The 26,529-nt window shown below is 47.1% G+C and overlaps 1 protein-coding gene across 6 annotated transcripts in view; it reads left to right on the top strand.

Moving 5' to 3' along the window:
• Window positions 1-26,529, top strand: part of MAPRE1 (microtubule associated protein RP/EB family member 1) — a 101,161-nt gene that overhangs the window by 64,520 nt on the left and 10,112 nt on the right. For all 6 annotated transcript variants that reach the window (XM_086948361.1, XM_086948358.1, XM_086948363.1 and 3 more), the window contains one exon: window positions 12,794-12,946. In XM_086948361.1, the coding sequence (XP_086804487.1) occupies window positions 12,794-12,946 (153 nt within the window). The remainder of the gene's footprint in view (window positions 1-12,793; window positions 12,947-26,529) is intronic.

The raw sequence follows: 26,529 nt of genomic DNA, 5'->3' as shown, positions 1-26,529 counted from the left end.
GGCAAACGCATGACATTGTAATGGTCTTTGGGTGTCGTAGATAACTGGATAATTTATGGTGTCCTTCTTCGGCAGCAGCGCAGATGGAAGGAGGGCAGTTGTTAGCCTACATGGATTTTTAGGTCTGGCATGACCATACAACTGTCACCTGATCATTAAACTTACACCAATATATTGTACAGCTTTTTGCTTCTGCACAAATAAATCTCCATTCTTATTCTATGTACAATACCATACACAATTCCTTTAAAGCCGGACCTATTGGCAGGTTGTTACGACAGATGCTTTGCTGGGGTGCTTGTGCCTCAGGACTTAAATGTAAGTGGGCATTGGCTGCCCCAACATAGTGTTCGAGGCATGTGGGCTGCTGAATTAATATCTGTGCATAGATCGCCGCCTAGTGTTGGGTCCGGATGATTGCACATTGTTGTCCTGGAAGAGTCTTCGAAGTATCACACGATAGGTGGCTCCTCCCCTGGACTACAGTGCGCATGGGCATCCTCAGATTGTTTTTCTCCGCCATTGGGTTCGGATGTTACTATCTTAGCTCAAGTTAGGAAAACTTTCTACAAAGCCAAAAGGCTTTAGACAGCGTCGGTATAGTTTCGTTCGGTATCGGTGCCTTTGTTTCGAGAGGACATCGAAGACTACAGGTTTTTCTTTCCACACCCGACCCGATCTTCGATCTCAAATGGAAAGAAGTCCATTCAAGTGGTGTCCCCTTTGCAATGCAAAATACCCGCACATCGATGTCCACCCGGTGTGCAACAAGTGCCTGTCCCCAGACCACAACGAAGCCAACTGTATGGCCTGTTCCCGGTTCAGGGCGAAGAAAACTCTCAAGATTCGACGCGCGGCTCGATTGGAGTCAAAGAAGTCTGCGCCTGTTCCCGTGAACATCTTTGGTACCGAAAACGAAGAGGTCGTTAATCTGGAGGATCAGGAACACTGCTCCGATCCAGCTTCGGGCCATTACTCAGAGTATGACGCCGAAGACTAGGAGGCGCAGGACGAAGACTAGAATGTCGTCGATGCGGTAGGAGACGACGTGGAGGCCCTTGGAGCCGTAGAAGATAGCTCGGGCCAAGAGCTAGGCCACACCGGCTATACGGGGGGCGAAGATGACGTTCTCAACAAGGCTCAGGTCGAGGGATCGCCACTAAGCCTTACCCAAGATCTACAATCTCGATCTACAGCCCCGCATAAAGGCCCGGCTTCAAACATTACTAAAGAGCCTTCGGTTTCAAAACCGCCATCGGTCGATACGAAGAAATCGAAACCGACAGCATCTTTGCCGAAACCGAAAGTGCAAGTGACTCGTCGCCTCCATGGCCTCAAACCCCTCAGAGCCGAAGAAAAAGAAAATGGCCATCTATGCCGGAAGGCTCAAAGGTCGTCGAGCCGATGGTTGGGGCACCAAAGACCAAGGTCAAGGCCGTCGAACCACCAAGAGTCGATTCGCACAAAAGGCTCAAACCGAAAGACTGGATCGATCCTCGGTCGAGGCCTAGGGACAAGCCGAAGACTGGCTCTAAGGACCCTGTCAAATCGACGCGCCCCAGTCCGTTCATAGCCAAAGAAGTGTCTGAGTCGCTCCAACGCATCAAGGATAAGGCTAATCGGTCTGACTGAAGAAGGCCCGACGCCGAAGCTGGTCGGACAAGTTCAGACCGCGTCGACACCTATCAAATTCGGGTTACCACCCTCTGTGCGTCCGAAGATGTTGGAGCCAAAACAATCTATCGGCGCCACTAAACATGTGTCGACGGAAATGGAGGCTGCAGAAGAGCCTGAAGACCAGGAGCCGAGACAATTCATCGACTCAAACTGGTAGACTGTCCCATATACAAAAGAAAATTAATGCCAGAATCTCCCATGGAATCATATAAGATTCCCTTGAAGAAGAGTTTCTCCAACTTCTCCAGCTCTTGTGGAACCCCTCCATCACTATGGACAGGAACCTCAATTTTTCCCCAACATACTCCGATGTGGAGGCAGGGGATAATGAACATGAGGATGACCTTTATAATGTGGACACTGATCCTGATGATCAAGACCAACAATGGACAGACCCTGCTGACTCAAGGGATCCGCAAACTGGCCCGGACACTCGTGTGTACAGTGTGAAAACGTCTCCTACTAAGGACACAACTGCCTTTAACGCCCTTATTGAAAGAGCAGCAAGTAATCATGACGTCGAGCTACATGCTGACCCTATGGATGAAGACTTTCTGGTCGACACTTTTTCCACTTCAGAAAGGGCAGTCAAAACCCTACCCATGCTCAAAGGGGTCCTCAAGCATGCTAGTGACATTTTTAAAGACACCACTAGGGCCAGGGTGTTTAAACCCAAGGTTTGAGTAGAAATATAGGTAGGCCCCTGTGGACCCTCCTTATATAAGGGGACAGTTGCCATTGGACTCATTGGTTGTTTCAAATGCACGTAAGAGAGCAAACTCCCAGACTACAGGTGATGCTCCTCCTCCGGACAAAGAGTCAAAAGTTATGGAAACTTCAGGAAAAAGAGTAGCTGCGCAGGCGGCTAACATCTGGCGCATTGCCAACACTCAGGCACTCTTGGCCAGATATGACAGGTCACATGATACCCTTGAGACACTGTTGCAACACCTACCTGATCAGTACAAGGAGGGGGCAGAACTACTCATCCAGGAGGGGAAACTGATAACCAATGCTTCCATCAAGTGCGCTCTAGACGCAGCTGACACTGCAGCCAGGGCCATCAACACTAGCGTTATGTTAAGGAGACACGCCTGGTTGAGAATTTCAGGATTCAAACCTGAAATTCAAACTTCTATCCTCAATCAGCCAGTTAACCCAGACTTCTTATTCGGACCTGAGGTTGACACCACCCTTGAAAAACTTAAAGACACAGACTGCAAAGTCTATGGGGGCTCTGCAGTCACAGCAATTTCGGGGTGGCTCCTTTCGTCACGCCAATACTAGGGGCCCCTCAAGAGGTCAGTCAACACAACAGACACAATACAATAAGGGAGGTACACAATCCACCTACAATAAGAACAACCGGGGTGGATATTGTGGAAACAACATCAAGGTCAGAGGAAACCGCTCCAGATCCTCTGCCAATACCAAACAGTGACGCCCTGTCACTGCCCCCCGACCATGTAACACCTGTCGGGGGAGACTACAACAGTTGCCAGTCTGGCAGTCCATCACCACAGACAGGTGGGTGAGAGACATTGTACAGTACGGGTATTGTCTGGAATTAACGTCCACAACCCACCTAGACACGGTCCTATGTCCGCAGAGCACTTACACTTTTTGCAGCAGGAGGTCGTCAGCATGCTGCAAAAAGGGGCCATAGAGCTCGTGCCTGTAGAAGAACAAGGGTCGGGTGTACTCTCTGTACTTTTTAATACCCAAAAAGGACGGGTCTCTCAGACTGGACCTCAGGCCTTTAAACAGTTATTCTGTCAGCATTTTCATATGCTCACCTTGCAGCAGGTTCTGCCGCTACTCAGTCAGGGAGACTTCCTCGCAACACTGAATCTAAAAGATGTGTATTTCCATATACCCATACACCCATCACACAGACAGTATCTCAGGTTCACTATTCAACATCAACATTATCAGTTAAAAGTCCTCCCTTTCGGAGTAATGACGGCACCCAGGGTGTTCGCGAAGTGCCTGGCAACAGTAGCAGACACTCAGGAGACAGCACATACATGTCTACCCTTATGTGGACGACTGGCTTATTCAAGCAAAGACGGCCCAGCAGTGTGCCAGCCACATGTCCCACACCATTCATCTTCTTCACAGTCTGGGATTCTCACTGAATTATCCAAAGTCACATCTTCAGCCCGCCCACGTGCGACAGTACCTGGACGCGACAATAGACACTCTGGCAGCCAAAGCTCAGCCAAATTCAGCGAGAATAAACCGCATGCAATTGCTGATACAAAAATTCAGACCAACACTCGCTTCCAGCGAAAGTGTTCATGCAGTTGATGGGCATGATGGCCTCCTGCATTTTCATAGTCCCGCACGCGAGACTACATATGCGTCCGCTTCAGGAGTGCTTAGCACGTCAGTGGAATCAGGCTCAAGGACAGTTAAAAGACCTAGTGTTGGTGAGCGGTCAGGCATTCGACTCTCTGCATTGGTGGAACCCACGAAACCATTGCAAGGGCCGACCGTTCCAAGAGCCTGTGCCACAAATTGTACTGACGGTGGACACGTCTCTCCAGGGATGGGGAGCTTGTGTACTCCACTCCACTACACAGTGCAGGGACTATGGACAGCACAGCGAAAGAAGATGCACATCAATCTTCTGGAACTGATGGCAATCTTCATGGCGATGAAAGATTTCAAGGTACACTTGTGCAACAAGGTCGTGTTGATCCGGACGGACAACATGACTGCCATGCACTACATACAGAAGCAGGGAGGAATGCACTCTCCACAGTTCTCATCTGGCTCAGAGCATGTGGAAGTGGGCCATTCAGAGGAACATCTTCCTCATGGCGGAACACCTCCTGGGCAAGAACAACCAGATGGCGGATCTGCTCAGCAGACACAGCCACCAGATGCACGAGTGGGAGATACATCCGTCAGTGCTCCAACTGTACTTCCAGCAGTGGGGGTCATCCACAGATAGACCTGTTAGTCACAAGGGAAAATGTAAAATGCCTAAGCTTCGCAAGCAGGTTCCCACATCCAGTCACAGGGCAATGCGATATGGATGAACTGGTCAGGCAAATTTGCGTACATTTTCCCCCCAGCACCTTTGATACCGCTGGTGGCGCGCAAACTATGGCAACACTCCATGACCCTCATCCTAGTTGCTCCAATGTGGGCACGCCAACCATGGTACACCACGTTTCTAGAACTATCCGTGGTACCGCATCAAAGGCTACGCCTCACACCCAGGCTTTTGACGCAGAGCCATGGCGACATTCAGCATCCAAATCCGCAACAGCTCAACCTGGTGATCTGGCTCCTGAAGTCCTTGAATTTGGCTACCTCAACTTGCCGCCAGAATGTATGAGTATCATCAAGGAGGCAAGACGGCCCACAACCAGAGCATGCTATGCGGCTAAATGGAAAAGGTTTGTCATATATTGTGCCAACAATGACATTAACCCACTGGATGCATCTATTCAAAACATTATCTGTTATTTGTTGTATTTATACAGATGTAATCTAGCGTACAGTTCCATTTGTATACATTTATCCGCCATAGCAGCCTATCTTCAGAACAGGCAGCACCTCTCATTATTCAGAGTGCCTGCCATTAAAGCTTTTCTGGAAGGACTCAGAGTGATCCCTCAAAGACACACCGTCACCAGTCTGGAACCTGAATGTGGTCCTCACCAGATTGATGGGACCACCTTTTGAACCTCTACACTCTTGTGAGATTCAATTTCTGACCTGGAAAGTTGCTTTCCTAGTAGCCATTACCTCACTAAGGAGAGTTAGTGAACTCCAGGCACTAACCATTCAAGAGCCATTCATACAGGTACATGCAAATAGGGTCGTATTACGCACCAACCCTACATTTATGCCTAAGGTGATTTCGCAGTTCCACATGAACCAGACCATAGAACTGCCAGTTTTCTTTCCTAATCCAGAAAATGTCGCGGAGAGATCCCTAAACACATTAGATGTCAAAAGGGCTCTAATGTACTATATAGACAGAACAAAGGATTTCAGAAAAACAAAATAGCTTTTTGTTGCCTTTTTCTCCACAACACAAAGGCAACCCTATTTCCAAAGCAGGGATAGCCCGGTGGATCGTTAAGTGTATACAGATTTGCTACGCGAAGGCTAAACGCACACTGACCATTCCACCACGAGCACACTCCACACGTAAGTTAGAGTCCATGGCTTTCCTGGGGAATATTCCTTTAGAAGAGATATGTAAGGCAGCCACTTGGTCCACCACACATACATTTACGAAACACTACTGCGTAGATGTGCATTCTAAACAGCAGGCAGCTGTAGGACAGACTGTTCTCAACTCTTTTTCCGACTGCTGCAGCTGGCACGGGCAGCCGCCGCTAACAGGAGGGACTGCTATGTAATCTATGCACAGATATGAATTCAGCAGCCTACATGCCTCGAACCGAATACGCTACTTACCAGTATTCATCTGTTCTTGGCATGTAGGGCTGCTGACATTCATATCGCCCAGCATCCTCCCCGGCGCCTGTAGCAGCTGTAGCATTCAGAATTACTATGTAGCATGGACATCACTCACTGTATTACACCATCTCTGCCACAATGGCGAAAAACAATCTGAGGATGGAGAGGATGCCCATGCGCACTGTAGTCCAGGGGAGGAGCCACCTATCTCGTGATACTTCGAAGACTCTTCCAGGACAACAATGTGCAATCATCCGGACCCAACACTAGGCGGCAATCTATGCACAGATATGAATGTCAGCAGCCCTACATGCCAAGAACAGATGCATACTGGAAAGTAGCATATTCGCTTCTTCACATCAACCTCCTGGAACTCAGAGCGATCCATTTGGTGCTGCAAGCATTTCTTCCACGGTTGCAGGGGTAAGCGGTTCTCGACCGCACAGACAACACCACAGCCATGCACTACATAAACCAGGAAGGGGGGTACCAGATCTCTTCCGTTGTCCTGGGAGGCCCAAAGTATTTGGTGGTGGGCAATCTTACATGGAATATCACTACAGGCAGAACACCTACCAGGGGTGCTAAACTAAAAGGCTGACAGGCTCAGTAGGCTTTCGTCAGTCCGCCACAAATGGGAACTGCACCAGGCGGTCTTGGAGATTTTTCATCGGTGGGGCAAACCCTCAATAGACCTCTTTGCCACCACAGTGAACAGAAAATGCCAGTTGTACGCAATCAGACTACACCGAGGATCTCTGGGGAATGCGCTTTCGATAGCCTGGTCAAGAGCATTTGTATACATCTTTCTCCCCATTCAATTGATTCCAAGACTGCTCAGGAAGATCAAGACTGAACCGTGCAGGATAATCCTAATAGCTCCAGCTTGGCTGAGGCAGTTTTGGTCCACGGAGCTTCACCTCCTTTCTCTGGCCTCTCCACGGTCTTTGAGAATGATCCTGCATCTTCTCACTATGTCCCAGGGTCAGATCTGGCATCCGGATCCTAGTTTGTTAGCATGGCTCCTGAGCAGTGAGTTCCTGAACCATGATCTCTCGAATGAAATAAGGTGTTCTCTCTCAGGCTAGAGCTCCTTCCACTAACCAGACTTACCGTTTGAAATGGAAACAATTTTGCATCTGGTGCCAGAAGAAAGGTGTTGACCCTTTCTCATCTCCGCCTCATCAGGTTCTTCCTTATCTCCTCTCCTGTCCTTGGCTAAGGCAGGATTGGCTCATTCTTCCATAAAGGTTCACTTAGCGGCAGTTTCTCGCTACAGGCGCACTGCATCTGGACCTTCTCTCTGGTCATCCAGAGTTGTCAAACAATTTCTCAAGGGTCTGTTTCGAGTTTTTCCTCCGGTGAGGCCTCTGCCTCCCACATGGCATTTGAACTTGGTTCTCACCCAGCTGATGAAACATCCCTTGAACTGATTCATCGAGCAGCTATGAAATTCCTCTCGTGGAAACTGGCACTCCTTGCTGTCACTTCTGCAAGACTTATCGGAGAATCGCAAGCTCTCAGTACAGTGCAGGAACCTTTTCTCCAATTCAAAAGAAATACAGTAATTCTAAGGACTAATCCAAAGTTCATACCAAAAGTGCCTTCAGACTTTCATTTCAACGAACCAGTGATTCTCAAGGCTTTCTTTCCTCAACATTCCACACTGGTGGAAAGGACACTTTATTCACTGATGTGCAGCGGTGCTTGAAATTTTATCTGGACTACACTAAAGGATTTCGAAAATCTTAATTATTCATCGCATTTAGGCTTTCCCCTGTCTAAGCAGGGTATTGCTAGATCAGATATTTTTGTAGAGCGTGCTACTCACCCGTTAGGGTCTCAAAGCTGGGGGTGCGGGGAGCTGCTACTACTTGAAGAGCCAGGTCTTGAGGTGCTTCCTGAAGCTGAGGTGGTCCTGGGTCAGTCGTGGGTGGGGGAGGGAGTTCCAGGTCTTTGCTGCCAGGTAGAACTATCTTTCTCCGGTGGTGGCTCTGCAGATCCGTGGGAGGGTGGCGAGGGCGAGGTTGGCTGAGCGGAGCTGGCGGGCGGGGGTGTAGAACGTGAGTCGGCTGAAGTATTCCGGAGCCAGGTTGTGGAGTGCTTTGTGTGTGTGGGTGAGCAGTCTGAACGTGATTCTTTTGCTGACGGGGAGCCAGTGGAGATTTCTCAGGTGGGTTGAGATGTGGCTGTTGGGGGATGTTGAGGATGAGTCGTGCGGAGGCGTTTTGTATGCGCTGGAGACGGTTCTGGAGTTTGGTGGTTGTCCCAGCGTGGAGGGCGTTCCCGTAGTCCAGTCTGCTGGTGACGAGGGCCTGGGTGACTGTTCTTCTGGTTTTGGTGGGGATCCATCGGAAGATCTTCCGGAGCATGCGCAGGGTGTTGAAGCATGAGGAAGAGACGGCGATGACTTGTTTGGTCATTGTGAGCGAGGAGTCCAGGATGAAGCTCAGGTTGCGTGCGTCGTCTGTGGATGTCGGTGCGGTGCCCAGTGCCGAAGGCCACCAGGAGTCTTCTAATGCTGAGGGGGTTTGTCTGAGGATGAGGACCTCCGTCTTATCCGAGTTGAGTTTGAGGCAGCTGTGCTTCATCCAGTCAGCTACCTTTCATTCCTTCCTGGAAGTTTGATTTTACTGTGGCTGGGTCCTTTGTGAGGTAGAGTTTCAGCTGGGTGTCGTCGGTGTAGGAGATGATGATGTGTTTTCGTGCGATGGTGGCGAGGGGGCTCATGTAGATGTTGAAGAGTGTTTGGCTGAGAGAGGATCCTTGGGGTACGCCGCAGATGATTTTGGTTGCCGAGGATCTGAAGGGGGAGGAGGCAGACTCTCTGGGTTCTGCCGCTGAGGAACTAGGTCCAGAGCCTTCCCCTGGATGCCCGTGTTGAGGCGGTGTGCTAGTGTGCGGTGGCATACGGTGTCGAAGGCTGCGGAGAGTTCCAGGAGGATGAGGGCGGCTTTTTCTCCGTTGTGCATTAAGGTTCTAATGTAGTCAGTGGCTGCGATGAGGGCGGTCCCGGTGCTGTGATTTGCTCGCAATCCGGACTGGGAGGGGTCGAGCATGTTGTTGTCCTCAAGGAAGGCGGTCAGCTGTTTGACGGTCTTCTCGATGACTTTGGCCGGTAAGGGGAGGAGCGAGATAGGCCGGAAGTTCTTGAGGTCCCTGGGGTCTGCGGTGGTTTTTCAGGAGTGCGTTGATCTCCGTGTGCGATAGCTCTCCGGGAAGTTGGCTGACGTGAAGGAGCTGTTGATGATGTTCCGTAGGTTGGGTGCGATGATGGGATCGGCCTTGTTGAAGATATGATTGGGGCACCGGTCTGCGGGGGAGCCGGAGTGGATGGTGTTCATGATGTGGATGGTGTCTTCACTGCTGATGGGGGTCCAGGAGTTGGTGGTGGTGGTGGTGGGCGTCGTTGGGCTGTTATCCGGGGGTGTCGGTTGAGGTCCGAAGCTGTCGTGTGTCAGCGATCTTGCGGTGGAAGAACGTAGCGAGGGAGTTGCAGAGGTCTTGCAAAGGGGGTGATGTTGCTGCTGGCATAAGGGTTCGAAAACTCTTTGATGCTGAACAGTTCCTTGCTGTTGTGGTTGTTGTTGTCTAGTCGTTCCTTGAGTGATGTCCTCCTGGTGTTCCGGATCTGCTGGTGGTGTTCGCGGGTGGCGGTTTTGAGGACTGTCCTGTTCTCCGTTGTCCGTTCTTTGCGCCAGGTCTTTTCGAGGGTGCGGCAGGATTTCTGTGCGACTTTGAGGGCGTCTGTGAACCATGAGGGTTTTCTGATGGTGGTCTTGCTGTGGGTGTTTTTTAGTGGAGCGAGGTCGTTGGCGCAGTTGGTGATCCAGTGTGCGAGGTTGAGTGCTGCGGTGTTGGCGTCAGGTGTGTTGGTGTCAGCGGGTGGGTTCTGGCCCAGCGATGTGGTAAGCTGGTCTGAGGTGACTTTGCTCCAGCATCTGTGGGGGATCCGAAGCGTGTGGTGGTGAGATGTGGTCCTTTTTTGAATGTGAAGTGTAAGCAGCTGTGGTCGGTCCAGTGTAGTCCTGTGGCGTGGTTGAAAGCGATGAGATTGCTGGCTGAGAAGATGGCGTCGAGGGTGTGGCCGGCGAGATGGATGGACCTCTAATGCCATACTGTACTGTCACTCTGCTGCGGGCAAGCCTCTAGAAGGTCGAGTTACAGCACACTCGACAAGGTCCATGGCTTCCTCTACGGCTCTTTGCGGGAGTTCAGATTAAAGACATTTGCAGGGCTGCAACTTGGAGCAGCACACGCACCTTCACAAGACATTACTGTGGAGTCCTTGGAACAAGAAGACACAGCTGTAGGCCAGGCAGTCTTGGAGTGGTGATATTTCCTTTCTTCCCTCCTTCCTTTTCTTACTGTTACTTGCACATTTTGCTATGTGTTTATGTGATTGCAATGTTGATTCAGGTTGTATAAAAAGAGGTAATGGAGGAAGAGATGACAGAGGGAGCAAAATGTGCTCTCTGACTGCTAGCTACTGATACAAGCTATGGGAATCTAAAGTTCCAATACTGGAGTAAGAAAACAAGTTGCTTACCTTAACTTTGGTTCTCCAGTATTCCAATGCGCCCACCCTCCACTCCTCCCCTGGGAAAGCTCAGCCCTCAGCAAGTTTGGTTATACAGTTAAGAAAATCTGAGGTTATTTCATTAGGGTTCTATGGGGTAAGGCTAATCTGATTGTCTGTTGCTTTGGTCTCTTTTGCAAAAAGAGGTGGATATGCTACAAAAGGAATGAGGCAGAGGCCTTTCTCTTTTGTACCTACTGCTATGTTATTTTGTTACTGAGACAAATGATGGTGCAATTTGAGTGCCCAGTTGAACCTTGGTTCTAACCCCCAAAAACTATTCTTGCAGGTTGTTTACTTGCCTGCAAACCTACATCCTTTTTCCCCCCATAGGATCCAATGTTACTAGTTTTGTTCCTCAGCGTGTTCTTGTGTGATCTCCGTACCTCAAATACTCTAACTGAGAAGTAATCAAAAACTGTTTTAACACCTTGGCTGCTAGGTGTTTTCCCCTCCTATGCTGGTATTTCATTATTGCTATGGTTTCATGACGAGCTCAGCTCGTCATCAGCACAGCTCAACCGTGCATCATGACGAGCTGAGCTCGTCATCAGCATCGAAAGGGTTAAAAGCAAATACAAACCTGTAACTAAGCCAATTCCACTCACCATTGCATTTCCTTGTAAAGCTTTGCATTTGAAAGTGTAGATTACCTACCTGTGCCTGCTTGGCTCTAGAAAAGACATAAGCATACCTTTTTTCAACTTGGATAATTGGTCTAGATTCTGTCCAATTGTGTTTTCAGTCTTGAGTGCATACAATAAAGGCTTACTACAACCTCCTGATAAGCCTAACTGCCCGACCACAGTACCACAAAGAGCTGTTAGTGATTAATCTAATTTAGCCTATGCTGTACCTCTGGAGATCTCTTGGACTCTGCACACTATACCTTACTTTGGTATAGTACATACAGAGCCAGTTTCCTACAACGTTGTTTAATCAAAGTTTATTTAAAGGTACCCAAAACCAAATTTCAGTCCCTGTTCATAACCTCTCTTCAACAGGTAGATTAGTTATTGAACATAGCAAATGGAGGTTGTAGGATATTTTTTCCTTTCTGTGGGGGTCACCCTGGATTTTTCGCCTTTTGGTAGACCTAATATTCGCTGTCAGGAGAACCTGGTTGGTCACATTCGGCAACAAGTTGTAAGCAAGTATGTCTTGTTCCACAGTGACCATTGACTATCATTTGCATCTTTTTAATGATTTTTTTTGTTAAGTATGAATCTCACTAGCACTCAGATCTCCTTGTTTTTTTTGTTGGTCATTTTGGCATTCTTTTGTTCATTAAATTGTAATCCTTTTTTCTAATTGAGTTTTATTTTTGTTTTACATTTCAGCTTTGCTACTGATTCAGTACTGCATAAATACTCTATCCGTTGCTCAATTTGAGTATATCTGCTCTATGCCATAGCGACCAGGGCTCTGAGCTCAGATTAACCAACACCTTCTGCAAGTTTATGGTCACAGTTTCCCAAGATAAATAAGTAATTTCAAAGGAAATGATTTGCATTATCTCATGTGATGTTTCTGGTGAAACTTACAAATCACTGTCTTTGAAAGTGCATTATTCATACTCCAATAAAAAAAATGGTTCAAGGTGTGTGCCTGGATTGACGCTTGTTGTTCGTTCCAAATTCCATCTTTCACTTAGGTCTGCTCCGTATTGCTCCCTTGCCTTTCTATCTTCATTACTCTAAAGCACTACAGCAAAGGCTCCCTAGTCTGCCGCAGACCTAATTTTGTTAATGTTGGAATCGCACTGGTGTATTCAAGTAAGCCTTCATTATTGATCTGCATTTTTCTGCTACACAAATGAAAGCGCAACTATGATTTTCCCTTGCTACATAACTTTTATTTCACAAGGAAACAAACAGGATTTAGATAAGTGCAAGAGAGCCTCCAATTAGCTTTCAGATTAATAAAGCGTGCTTTCTAAAAATATAAATGTTTTGGACAATGCTTTAATATAAAAATGTTTGCACAAGGTGAAAGTGGGTATTTGGCTTGTAGAGTATATTTGTTTTAAGTTGTGTTTTTGAAAGAAACCTTGCAATTTGGTGTCCATAATAGCACTGGCTTTCTTTTCAGATTAACCTGCTAAAAGTAACGGTGGAAGACCTGGAGAAAGAGAGAGACTTTTACTTTGGGAAGCTGAGAAACATTGAGTTGATCTGCCAGGAGAATGAAGGAGAAACTGATCCAGTACTACAGAAAATTATAGAAATTCTCTATGCCACAGATGTAAGTGAGGTTTTTTTGGGGGGGCGGGGTTGGCACAAAACGGCGAACGTGACCTTGCTTTATAATTATTATGGAAGTTCCTAATAGTGAATGAGACTGTGATTGAGGAACTTGTTTATTTGTAAAACCGCCAGTTAAAGGAACTTGGATAATGTATTGGGGGGGAAATTGCCAGATCTTTGAGTGTTGTTTTTGTTCAAAGGTTGTGTACAATCTGTGTAGCTACTGTTTCGTGACTGAATGTTATGTTACCTATAGGTAGTGCCTATTGAAATTCAATTTTTCGATCAACTTTTGGTCAGGCTCCATACAGCTTTGACTGTCAGATTTTGTATAGCTTCAAAATGCACATAGGGCTTTCAGTCAGCCCACTTAGCTCTTTGGTGTTGACCTCCCCCCTATTTAGTGCTCCCACCTCACAGCTGAAACCCTGGCTCTGCCATATACTATCTCGTAATAAATGTCAGTGAAAAGCCAATAAGTGCAAGACCACAGTTCTTAATGGTGTGGTACTTGTGAACTTTACCAAGCCTCTGCATCATTTTACAGTCATGAATTACTTGATACATTGCAGATGTTTTGTAAACAGATTCTTCTAGCTGTTCTGAACATGTTAACCCATCTCAAGGAGGTGCATCTTTGCTTGCTGGTGCTGCCTCCTCAAAAGCTTAAACCAATGCCAAAAGAGCCAGCTGGTTCACAGCAAGGCGGAAATCCACCAAACACAACTGCCGTCAACTAGAAAGGAAGTGGCGCTCCAGCAAAGGCAGGAGACATACCACCTCCTGAAAGAAACCAAGAAGAACTCCCTAGCAGACGCATTGAAGCTAGTGTGAACCGCTGCACGGGGCACTTTGCCATTGTGATAGTTATCCAACCCTACAGTTTCGTCAAACTAAATCTCTTCCCAAGAACTGACACCCTCCAACCACCACTACCATTGACCGCATCAGGCTGCTGACACCCACAAACACTGAATACCTGCTAACCCATTGGGATACTCCACTGAAGCCACGATCTCCTTCATGAACTCTGTGCACTCTGGGGCACCCTCGGACCTCTGTCCTCACCACATCTTCAACCTCTGGAGCAAGAAGTTAGGCACCATGCTAAATTGTCCTGTACACCTCCATCTTGGCCTCCTTCCTTGAAGACTGGAAACACACTGAAGGGACACCCCTCATGAAAAAACAGACTGACCCAGCAGAACCTAAAAACTACTGTCCCATCTTCTTGCTCCTCTTCCCAGTTCTAGAGAAGGCAATCGTTTGCATCTGACAAATACTTGCAACACACAAACCTCCTGGACCCCTCTCAATCCCGATTCTAAGCCAGTCACAGCACTTGGAGCGCCCTGGTCGCAGCCACAGATCACATCAGGGCACTCCTGGACAATTTCCTACGGCACCCAGCAGATCCTCTCACTAGCTTTAATGTGCTAATACATGCAAATGTGTACGCTTTTAAAGGCATATTAAAGCCAGGAGGAGGAGCTACGCTAGCAACCAAGATGGCCGCTTAGGCTCCCGGCTCCGCCGACCTCCGTCTTCAGTCAGACGATCCTGTCATATATCCTGATCTTACGCCCGACCTCCTTGTGGATGAACTGTTGCTGCGTCTGATGGTGCAATCCCGAGAATTTTATCGCCTTGATTGACTGAGTTGTATCGTGTTTTGAATTTCGGGCTAACCCAGCTTGTGAGCTGGGGCCTCTACTGACCCAGCCGGGCTACAGTTGAACAACATCGGCAGTGGGACTCAGGCAGAGTCCGTTCTCTTGCAGTGGAGGTTATCCTCGCCGATTCTGATGGCGGTCATTTGGTGTGGTTGCTATTGAAGGAGTGGTGACAAAATATGTCTGTGGGTGGGGGGGGTTGGGTTTTGGGGGTCTCCTGTCCTGGAGACCCGGTTTGCCGCCGCCAGAGTCTACTGGGTTGGGGTCCTCGCTCACGGTAGCGGAATGCAGATCGCGGCTGTTCAACCGAGAAGGCGCTCTTCATTGCCCTCCTCTCCGCTCTTGCCTATTCCCCCGGAGAGGCCCTGCTCTCCGGGGAATACGACCATGTTTGAAATCGAGCGAGCGGAGATGGGTCGGACGAAGTGTGAGCCGTCGTTGAGGACTGTACTGGCCGCTATCGGGGCACTTCATTTACATCTGGAAGCCATTGTCCACAAAATGATACCTGGTGAAGTTGAAACTGGGCGTCTGAGTCTGGGCTCTGATCCATTGCAAGATCTAAAACGAACTGAGTTTCCCACGATGCACATAGTAACGGAGGATGAGGGCCCCGTGCAGGAAGAAGTAATGATGCCCTTGGTCAGTGTGCAAATAAATAATTGCGAACTTGGTGCTTCGAAAGGATTGTCGCAACTACCATTGCTATCAACTGAGGTAGATCTACTCTGTTCTCCACTCCTGGAGACTTCCATTGGTGACCATCTGATGGCAACAACATATTTTCCCTCCCTGGCAGTTTTCTATGTTCACGGAGGAAACCGCATCTGGACTTAATGTCTGTGAGGGGGAGCTTACTTGCGGCTGAGATTTGCAAGGACTTAACGTTTTTGACTTGCCCCAGACTGAACTTTATTGAACTCCTGTCGCACTTCGATTCTCCTGTGACTACTGTGGTTCAACCGGATGGAGTTTGCATGAAAGATCGGAAGGGCCAAGGAGGAGATTGACTGACTGGGTCTGATTTAGGGGCTTTAGAGGACACTGGATTTGCTACCATTATGCTTGCGGGAGGTTGGGCAGTGTTTAAAACCTCCCCTGTTTTATTCTGTCTATAATTCCTGATAGCTTTTTGGTTACTTCAGGGGTTGTTTTTCTTGCGGGGGGGGCTGGGGGGGGTGGGGGGGGGGGGGAGAGACCGGGAGCCTGTATGGAACTCTCCTCCTCCCACTTTTTGTACTTTTAGTACTTAGTTAGTTGGGGCGACAGGCACACTGCTAGTTGGGGTTAGGCGATAGCCATATGCAGGGGTGCAGGGTGGGGGATGGGTTTATTTTGTTTTTGCTTTTGTTTTTTATGGTTTCTTTCTCTTCACTCTCTTTCAGTTTCTCTTTAGTACGTAATATTGGCGAATTATCCTGATCTTGACTATATTCCAGTATCTGGTGACCATGCTTCTTTTACTATCCTGATTCTATGGGTGGGCAGGTTCTGAGGGCTTGCACCTAACTTGGGTCGTAGATTTGTAATGTCGCAAATCCAGCTTTGTAATCCCTAGCGTGGGCATCTCAGCTATTCTTTTATTGATCCGCGTCTATCCTGTTTTTGTACCTGTTCGCCTTATTATTATGTTTGAATGTATGGCACCCGGTATGTCTATTCCTTTACCTTGTTTTTCAAATAATAAAAGATTTATTAAAAAAATAGATTAAAGCCAGCATGATTGGCTTTAACGATACAAACTTCAGAAGCCTATCGGAGGGCCATCCACATACACTTTAAAGGATACCACTGTGAATCTCTTAGCTTTGAATGGTGCAATATTTGGCAAAACAGTCCTAAAATCCATTTCCACTAGATTGTGTAAACACACCCTCGCAGCACCAGTATTGAAGGAAGGAAAAACACAAGCTTAGAACCAAAGTAAATAGGGTAGTGTCCTTGCAACGGACTCCCTGAAACCTGTGCTGTGTGCAGATTACTGCTCTGCTCCCCGCCCCTTTCTCGTTCACTTTTTCCATTTGCCTATCCAAAAATTATTCTACATTAACTTAGAAGTATCCATCCAAAAATGAATTTTCTTTATCTGCAGATACAATGCCTTTAGATTATCACCACTCATGCCTTAAAAAATCATAAAAATGTTACTAGTCCTGCAGGTCTAGTAACTTGAATAATCCACTCGACCTTACTGTAATGTACTTAACCTGTAAACTGGTCTCATGCTGTGATCCTGTGCAAATTTCATTTTTATAGCGCTGACTTTTTCTTTATCAGATAAGAGCACCATCAAAAATGCACGTTCAGCTTTTCTTCTGTACATTAAATATATTTTTTTTACATTTCTTTAAGACTAAAGGTTTGCTCCATATAAGAATTGGGATTGACATATAGGGTAAACATGACCCCTGACTTGCCTCTTAAGCCACTAATAGCATTTTCATTGGTGCGGATGCAGGAAAACATGATGTGGCAGTGCACTTATTTACAGGCAGCACATTTTCCATTGAAATGGCCACAAAATTTGGCACTAACTTGCAGTTTTACTGATAAAAACTATGTAGCATTCAAACAATGTTAGGAAATTGGGTTTCAGCACAGATATGATGGCGTACTGAGAGACTACTGAAAAGTTTCCAGATACAGTTTGACGCCTGGGGGAAATTGTCAAAATGAGGAATCTGCTGCGAGGGGTGTTACCTGGAGTCTCTGGGTAGGAGTGCCTGCCCTTTGATCAATCTGCTGCTTTGAGGGAATCTTCTGCCACCACCTCAGCAGCAAAGCAGGGCTTTCCACCCTGGCCTGCACAATTTAAGGCTTAAATGGTGAATCTACCTATAGAAGTAGTGTCATCTTGTCAGCCAAGCGTCCTTCTATAAAATCAGATTAGGCTGGGCATATCCAGCTTTCTCCTGACCCTGAAGACAGTTTTTGCATTGAGATCCCATCAGTTTGTGTGATTGAGCTTCAAGTTGTTTCAGTATAGCTGTTGTACATCAGCATTTCCGAGGACAAATGGTGCTGTGCACTTGAGTAGCCTTTCTACCAGAGGCTGTGCCTTTTTTATTGGCCAGTCTGTCACACTCCTGGTGTTCTTTGCTCCACTTCTCCTCTTTGAGCGAAGGGAGACTCAGTTGTTTGGAGCCCCAAAGAGCACGGAACTTTTAAATCAGTCTCTGGATGACCAGCTCTTTGTAGGGTTCTCTGGGGGCAAAGAAAAGCGAGGCAGTAAAAGATGGCAGTCTGGGTGTATAGTTATCCAGATCTACCACATGCTGGCCAAGATGCAACATACTTAGAGATTGAGGGCTCATTCTACCAGTGCCCAAAACTGCTACTGTTGCAATGGCATGCATATTGCTGGTCCCTAATATTAGTCAGGGTACTACCTGGGCTTCTGGCTGTGGTGTCCACGCTTTAGGGGGGATTGACAGTTTATCTTATCTACCTTGATCACATGAAGCAGTTCTCACCTAGTCAGTGACTCACATCAGCTCCTGCTAATCAATGCAGTCAGCAATACTCCATGCACCAGACATCAGACTTTTGAGTACTCTTATGACCAATACATGGCTACACCCCACATCCTTGTACGTCATTCTTCTTCACAAGCCACAACAAACAGACTGTGCTCATAAGGAGTATGCCTCTGTCATCCATTAGTCCTGCACCATAGATGACATCTCTCAACTTCATGGGTCTCTTCACATGCAGCTTCCAGTTCTGCAGCTCAGTACGCCACTTCATTTACAGGTTTCCTAAACATCCTTGCCTTCTAATCAACACGTTTGTACCACCATCAGCTGCAACTTCAAACTTCTGAACAACTTGAGCCAGAAAAGACACTCAGTTGATACAGTACGACGCCCAATCAACACTCTGAAGGCAATTTCTTCAACTTGATCTATTTAACATCGCCAACCATTAAGTGCAAGTCTCCCATGCCTCTAGACTTAACTGACCACCTGGCCATCCCAATCTCCTTCCTCAGCTCAAATAATTCTTAATAGGCAACTTAAAGCTCTTTTCTTACACTGCCCCCTCTACATCTGACACAAGTACCCTTCTAAACTGCATCAACACTTTTCTTAAACTGTGTACATGTACACTTCTACCAAAACACAAATGTGCAAACTAAAATCTTTAACTCCTGGGTATTCCAAATACCCTGCGAAGGACAAATGCTCTAGCTCAGATGTGAAAAGATGATACGGAACCTCCTGCATGGCCTCATGCTACTGAAGTTACTCTATGCAACAAGCGCACAACTAATCACATCAGCCAAAGCCATCAACTACTTTAAATAGTGCAGTAGGTCTGATAGCACAAAAACCTTATTACAACATACTCTTCAATGGTGTATCAGACTGGTCGTCCTTCAGTCCCCTTTCTTTTCAAAGACCTTTCTGACCTACATTCCTTCAAAGCCACCATCTATTAAGATGTTGTACCTTTATCCATAGAGCGCTTTATTTTAAGGCCCTCTCTGGGAAAGCTCTCATGCCTGTTCACAGGAGTCAACATCTCCCTCATTGGCAGATCCTCTTTCCTGACAAAACCCAGGCTATATGTCTCCATCCTTGCCAAATACTAACCTTTCATCTACCTTTCATTGAAGGTCACATTAACCAGATTATGCTTTAGAATCGAAGATAGCCGCCTGATAAGAGATAAAGATGAATGCTGCCTTCTGGTATTTTAGGACCTTTTAACCTGCCTTTGATACAGGCTACCACCCTTCCATGATCAATACCTTAAATTCCCATTTGGGATTCAAAGGAAACTTCTTTCACTGGTACTGTCAGTCTGGCACCAGTTTACTCACATGGGTACTTTGTCAGAAGATCATGATTACCCTCAGAGTTCCCCTGGGTTCCATTGTGCCCCCTTTCATTTTCAACCTCTTCATTAAGCTTCTTGGGACTCTGCTCGCAGCGATCACAAATTCACAAACCCACAGACCCCATTATAGTTTAACGTCTCCTCTGCTCCATAATCCAAATCCTCACTGCTTGCACCTCATCCAGACCTGGTTGTCTAGGACTCACCTAAAGCTTACCACAAAACAGACTGTTTGTAGCATGCCATAGATATATTCGCTCTGTGTACTTCTGCCATCTAGTGTTGAGAATAGATGTTTGCAAGTTATTTTTCTTGAACCAGGTTTGCGAGTTGCAAAGCTTCTTGTGGGCCATCTGTAGCCCACATTGCACCAAAACAGACCCCTGCACGTTTTCTCTTTTTCTGGCATTGGGACAGTCAAGTGTCTGCTCTGGAACCAATGACATTTCTGAACTTGTATCTTCAGTGCCAGCTGAGGGGACCTACGACTTAGTGACAAGATATTTGTACCAGACTCTGACCAAGGGCCCTCCCCTTTGAGAAGTGTTTACTTGGCTCCTGCAAGGGTTCTGGTCTTATTTGGGGAAAGACTGACGTGAAGGTGTTATGGAGAAAACACACAACAAATTTCACTTGTCAGACCAACATAAATAGGTATCTAATCCATGCTTGTGACACAAGCACGAGTCCACCACCTAGGTCTGCAAAGTGTTCTGGTGCAGGAAGATTATCCAGCACAAGCGCCACAGTACACACCACAAAATAGTAATAGCAGTTGCCTGAGAGGACATATGGGAGGCTCTAGTGTTGCTACAGCCCACCACTCAGTACACCGGAGTCATGAGGAATCATTCATTCAGGTTGTCGAGAAAATGGTTTTGATTACAAACCCATAATTCCTACCAAAGTGATTTTCCGCTTTTCACATTTGCCAGACTATTTAACTGAGCATCAATTTTCCACACTCAGATTTTGTAGTAGAAAGACCATTGAACACTTTACATGTCCATGTCAAGAGGTTACTTGTATAAAATTGATGGAAATCAAATCCATCCCCATGCCAAAGCAAGTGCCTTTTCTGAAGCTTCACATAGGAGACCTAATTTCCAAGGCAGGCATTGCTGGATAAATTGTTAAATGTATGCTAACATGTTTATGCTAATGTCCACTCGTTAAAGGAAGCCACTATGGATTTTTTTCTAAACATTCCTTAAGTAGACATTTGTAAGGCTACAACCTGGTTAACAACAATTTTTCAAACAGAACCTGTCTGAACTAAAACTTTATAAATAAACTAGCGACCTGTCCCGACGTTGTCTGGGTATGACAGACATGTGTGCAATTAGAATGTGCCCCAGCAATATGTGCAGGCGCCGACACGTGTGTGCCTGCTCTGAAGTTCTGGCCTCACAGCCTGCCCCAGCGATATGTGCCTTCTGCCGTGCACATTGTGCCCGGGCTCTGCATCCACAACACAGCGTGATGCACTGAGACTCCACACGCCACATCTGTCACCCGACGGCATACTCCGCTGCCACGATAAAACGCTATTCACACGCTCCAAACGTACGCACACGCCCACCTCCAAGCCGGTGCTACTTCCAACTGACTACTTTGTCACACAACGTGCTTTGTCCCCTCCAACGTATATGTAGCGCCGGTGTATAGCCTATGTCCATCTGCTTTGCCTCACCTTTCCAACGCTGCATGTGGTGCTCCGGTTGGCGCTGTGGTTCCGGAGCTTACCTGCCTCAAGGTTTGGTCTCACTTTAGTATATTAGAATGGATAAGGACGCACTTTTCACAAACCCTATATAGGTGTGCAACTTTTACAAAACTGATCAATACAGATCCATAAAAATATATTTAGTGTTCTAGTAATCACATTTTCGCACTATCAACAATGCGCAAGTAACTTTTCAAACACAAAAAAATAAGATGCAAGAAAATGAAAATCATCAAAATGCGGTAACACAATGTTGATAGTTCAAAGCACTGTATCCTGATTTCTTTTCTTTTCATGTGTTCATTTATTGATGCATCCAAGCAGTATTTCACAGTTCAGTTCCTAATGCATTTCGGTGCGAAGCACCTTCGTCAGGGGGATGCTGCAAAAATATATATACAAACCACGTTTCTGATGATCAAAATGTATACCCCAAATCAAAGCAAGATTAAAATTCCAGATGTTTCACAACAAAACTCAAAGGCGTGGTCAGGCCCAAAACCACTGGTTCTATGAGTTACAATGTGCAAACCAGTACGCATGAGACTATACAAGTACTGTAGTCTGTGTTCAAATCACGCAAAAATGTGCAGTATTATGTCGCCCTGTGCATCACCGAAACCTCTGATAAAAAAGCAGGGTTCATATATCTAAAAAAACATGCCAATGGTGCTACCCTTTCACAACTAAAGGAACTCTCCTACAGGAATACCCAACAGATGTACCTTCTGCTGCAATACGTAAGTGGTACGCATATGCACTACTAAAAAGTGAAGAAAACCAGGGAAACAGAAGGGAATCTCAGTTAAAACCTATAACTCAGCCAGTCACTTACAAGTAACTCCTACCCAGACCCAAAACCAGTGAATGCCACATACTTTCAAATCCTTAATGACTCCTCCTTTTCTTTAACAATCCAATAAATCCAAGGATACTGCCGTAAACTACAAGGTCTAGAGCTTACCGTTAAGGTTTCAATTAAGGCCGCGGGCTCCACTCTCCTATCATCGCTACAACCTGGCATGCCTCCAAATCCTAGATTTAAACTTCCGCGTGTGACATCAAGAGTAGACATAAACAAAGGACTGCATTCTAGACTGTGTCCCACAGAAAAATGGTGGACTCTTAGATATACCAGCTGATCCCGTAATAGTATATCCTGAGAGAGACTCAACGTGAACAGAGGACTACATTGTCTCTTTCATATCTAAAATAAAGACGGACTCCTGCATAGACAGACTAATATCAAAATAGTGTACAGAATATAATGCCCTAAACATTGTTCGTGTCAAACATAATTATGAAAAATAATAAAGTGAAACGTGTCTGGGTGCTTCTATAGCCCATGCACAAGTGCGAATGTGTGAAGATGTAAGGCATGCGTGTAAAAAGGAAAGGTAAATTAAGTATGTTCAAAGAACATACCAAGAAGAAACACAGGAATCACTAATACTACCTCGTGAAACGACTGTGTGCATAAGAGCAATAAAGCCCTCCAATATACACAGGGTGTGCAACTCAAAACTGAATGTTTGCGTGTTTTCAACCAATAGAGAAACAGTACTGCACATTGAATGTAAAAATAAGCCATCAAAAGCAGCAATATCATAAAAATGTATACTCCAACAAATAAACACACTGGTAAAGCTGACACCTGTTCTAATATGGTAAAACGCAGCTGAGGTATAGTATTTTTCTTCACCCAATGCACTGCTAAGCAAGACTTTACATTGGCCGTGCGAATCGTACTTTTGTGTTCCGTTAGTCAAATTTTCACCTTACTTGTGTTGCGCCTGACCTATACAAACCCACATGGACACTTGATAGCATATATGACCCTGCTCGTGTTGCATATATGACCCTGCTCGTGTTGCAGTCAGATGTAATTTTTAACTTCATCTGCTTCCCAGTGTGTGGATGTGTGAATTTTTCACCTACGATCACATTACCACAGTTGTGACATTTTCGCATTCCCAATTGAGCAGTGTCCGTTCGAGTCTCACCTTTCTTACTTTTAATAGCTCTTTGATATTTTTGGAACTAGAAAAAGCAAAAATGGGACCACCCTTAAACATCCTTTAAGTACCCTTCCTGCTCAATGATCTCCCAACATTTAGTAATGCAACGTTTTATTTCTCTTGTGGTTAGTATAATATTTGAGAACGCAAACCTCTCTATTTGCTGTCTGTTTATATGACTTTCTCAGTAGTTGAGCTCTGTCAAAGTTGCAAGCTCTTTGCTTTGCTACCTCTACAACTTCCGACGGATAGCCTCTCTTTAAATATTGACGTGATGCTTCCTCAATATCTGCTCTTCCCTGGGATTCTTCAGAACAAATCCTTCTGACCCTAATGAATTGTGACAGTGGCAAGTGATTCTTGAGTGGGTGAGTGGAAACTACGGTAATGTAAGGCGTTATTCCTATCGGTAGGTTTTCTGTACACCCTCGTAACCAAAATGTTGCCTTTTTTCTCAATCAGAATATCTAAGTAGTTGATGGAAGTAGTTCATTGAATAAGTGACTGTTAGAACCTGGGATGTCAGGTCACCTAGGGTAGCCTGGCCTAGGGCAAGACATGCAATTCTAGAGGCACAAGTGTGAAGGTTGCAAACCACCCAGTAGTAAATCCACGCAATAACACATAAAAAGGACGCTACACCAAAGTTGGAAAAATACGTGCTTGTTTATAAAAATAATATACTCTGCTTCATACCTCTGGAAATCGTAACTCCGTACATACAGATGTCATAAATAGAATTAGTAATAGCACTTTCAGAAGTATCAACTTATCACATTAATCAGTGTTCGAGGCATGTGGGCTTCTGAATTCATATCTGTGCATAGATCGCCGCCTAGTGTTGGGTCCGGATGATTGCACATTGTTGTCCTGGAAGAGTCTTCGAAGTATCACGAGATAGGTGGCTCCTCCCCTGGACTACAGTGCGCATGGGCATCGCCTCCATCCTCAGTTTTTTTCCGCCATTGGGTTCGGATGTGTTTCGGTTCCCTCTGTCGGAATCGATAGTTGTTTAACTTTTCTTACTTGAGACCAAAAGGTCTTTAGGATTCGCGTCGGTATTGTTCATCGTTCGGGTTTGTTTATTCATCGGCTCCGAACACTTGCTGCCCTTCCGCGTGCTGTCGGCGCGGACAGGCCTACACGATGCTCCAGACTACTTCAACATGGAACGAACTCCGTTTAAAAGGTGCCCGGTGTGCACCTCAAAGTATTCACACCTCGATGTGCACCCAGTGTGCAACAAGTGTTTGTCGCCGGACCACGATGAGGCCAGGTGTATGGCCTGCTCCAAGTTCCGGTGTAAGAAGACTCTCAAGCTTCGTCGGGCCGCAAGACTCCAGGCCCAGTTATCAGCACCCCCGCCAGCCAACATCTTTGAGGAAGACGTTGATGACGACACCGTCCTACAAGTTTCGGACTCCAACCCGGCGTCAGAGGATGAAAACTACGATGCGGGAGACGAGGAGTTTGAGGAAGTCGTCGAGGAGGTAGGGGACGACGACGGTGCCATTGCCACCGTGGAGGATAACTCAGAGGAGGAGCATCCTCAGACTGACTCGGGGGTCAATCCCCATTATACGGCCCAGGTCGAGGGATCACCTTCGGGCCTTACCCAAGACCTCAATACTCGTCCCACGGCCCCGCCTCCGGGCCCGGCCACGGACATTGGTGATGCGCCACTCCCGGTACACAAACCGAAAGTGAAACCCATTAGGGTCCGCACCATCAGTATCGAAACCGAAAGTGCAAGTCCCACTGGTGGGATCAAAGGCTCCAAAGGCCTCGGCGCCGAAGAAAGACAAGATGGCCGCCGAGATCAAGAGCCACGCCAAAATGGCCGACCCGAAGACCCCGGTGTCGAAGCCGAAGGCAAAAACGCCTGACGCGGCTGCGTCGGCGCCGAAGCTGGTCGAAGCTCTGAAGAGCCGCGTCGACGCCAAGAAGGTCGATGTCCCTAAGAGGGCCTCCAAGAAGCGTCAAGATGAGCCCAGGGCGCTGGCTGCACCGATCCCAGTCGACCAGGCCAAAGGAGGTGCTGTGTCGACGCCGAAGACTGCGCCTTTGGACGCCGAACCAACTCCGGACTCGGAGGACTCGCTCGAGCCAGTCCAGCCCTCCCCATCCTTGACCAAAAAGGTCGTGGAGTCCCTTCAACGCATTCGGAAGGAAGACTTGGCTCTCGGCCCGAAAGATGTCGCGCCGAAGCCTCCACAGAAACCGGCGAAGGCGCAGCCGCCAATTCACTTCACGCTGCCGCCGAAGACTACGCCGAAGACGACGCCGAAGGCTTTCGCTCCAAGACATGGGGCCGGGGTGCCCCTGAAGCTGGTGTCTACGCCTAAACCATCCTTGGTGGTGCCGAAGCCACGGCACCAACCACTGACGGACGAGGAGTGTCGAGAGGTTGTCATCGACGCCAACACAGGCAAGCTCTCTCTCCTTAAGAGGAAGATCACCCCGGAGACGGTATTGGAGCATTTTCATATTCCACTCAAAAAGAAGTCGGACTCTGCGGGTACTTCTGCCCCTATGGAGCCTGCGTCTCCACAAGGTCTGGGACTCTCACCCGTTCACTCTAACGCTGGGGAGGGTGACGAGGAGGAGGAGTACACTTATCCAGCGTACTCTGATCCAGAGGAGGTCAATGAGCCATTGTCTGCTGGAGGCGATCCTGAGGACCCTCGGACAGGACACGAGCCGCAGCTTTTTGCTGCAAAGACTTCACCGACGGAGGACTCTGCAGCATTTAACGCATTGATTGAGAGAGCTGCGGCCAACCATGATGTCGACCTCCACGCTGACCCCATGGATGTCGCTTTTCTTTTTGACACTTTCTCAGTGGCTGAAAAAACCATCAAGACATTGCCCATGCTCAAGGGTGTGCTAAAGCATGCGCCAGAGGTTTTCAGGGAGCCCACCCGGGCAAGAGTTATCAATCCTCGCATTGATAAAAAATACAAGGCGGCGCCCACTGACCCAACATACATCAAGGGACAGTGCCACTAGACTCTTTGGTTGTCTCCAACGCATGTAAAAGAGCCAATTCACAGACCACGGGTGATGCTCCTCCCCCTGACAAAGAATCAAAGGTGTTTGAGGCATCAGGGAAACGTATTGCTGCGCAGGCAGCCAATATATGGCGCATATCAAACACACAGGCGCTACTTGCACGCTACGATAGGGCGCACTATGACACCCTAGAAACACTTCTACAGCACTTGCCAGATCAGTATAAAGAGGGTGCAGAAATGCTGATGCAGGAGGGTAAACTCATTACCAATGCCTCCATCAAATGTGCTCTGGATGTGGCTGATACCGC

The sequence above is a fragment of the Lissotriton vulgaris genome, unplaced genomic scaffold (genome assembly GCF_964263255.1).
Source record: "Lissotriton vulgaris unplaced genomic scaffold, aLisVul1.2 SCAFFOLD_956, whole genome shotgun sequence".
Lineage (NCBI taxonomy): Eukaryota > Metazoa > Chordata > Amphibia > Caudata > Salamandridae > Lissotriton > Lissotriton vulgaris.
Note: the sequence above shows the minus strand (reverse complement) of the source record. Positions and strands in the feature narration are given on the sequence as shown.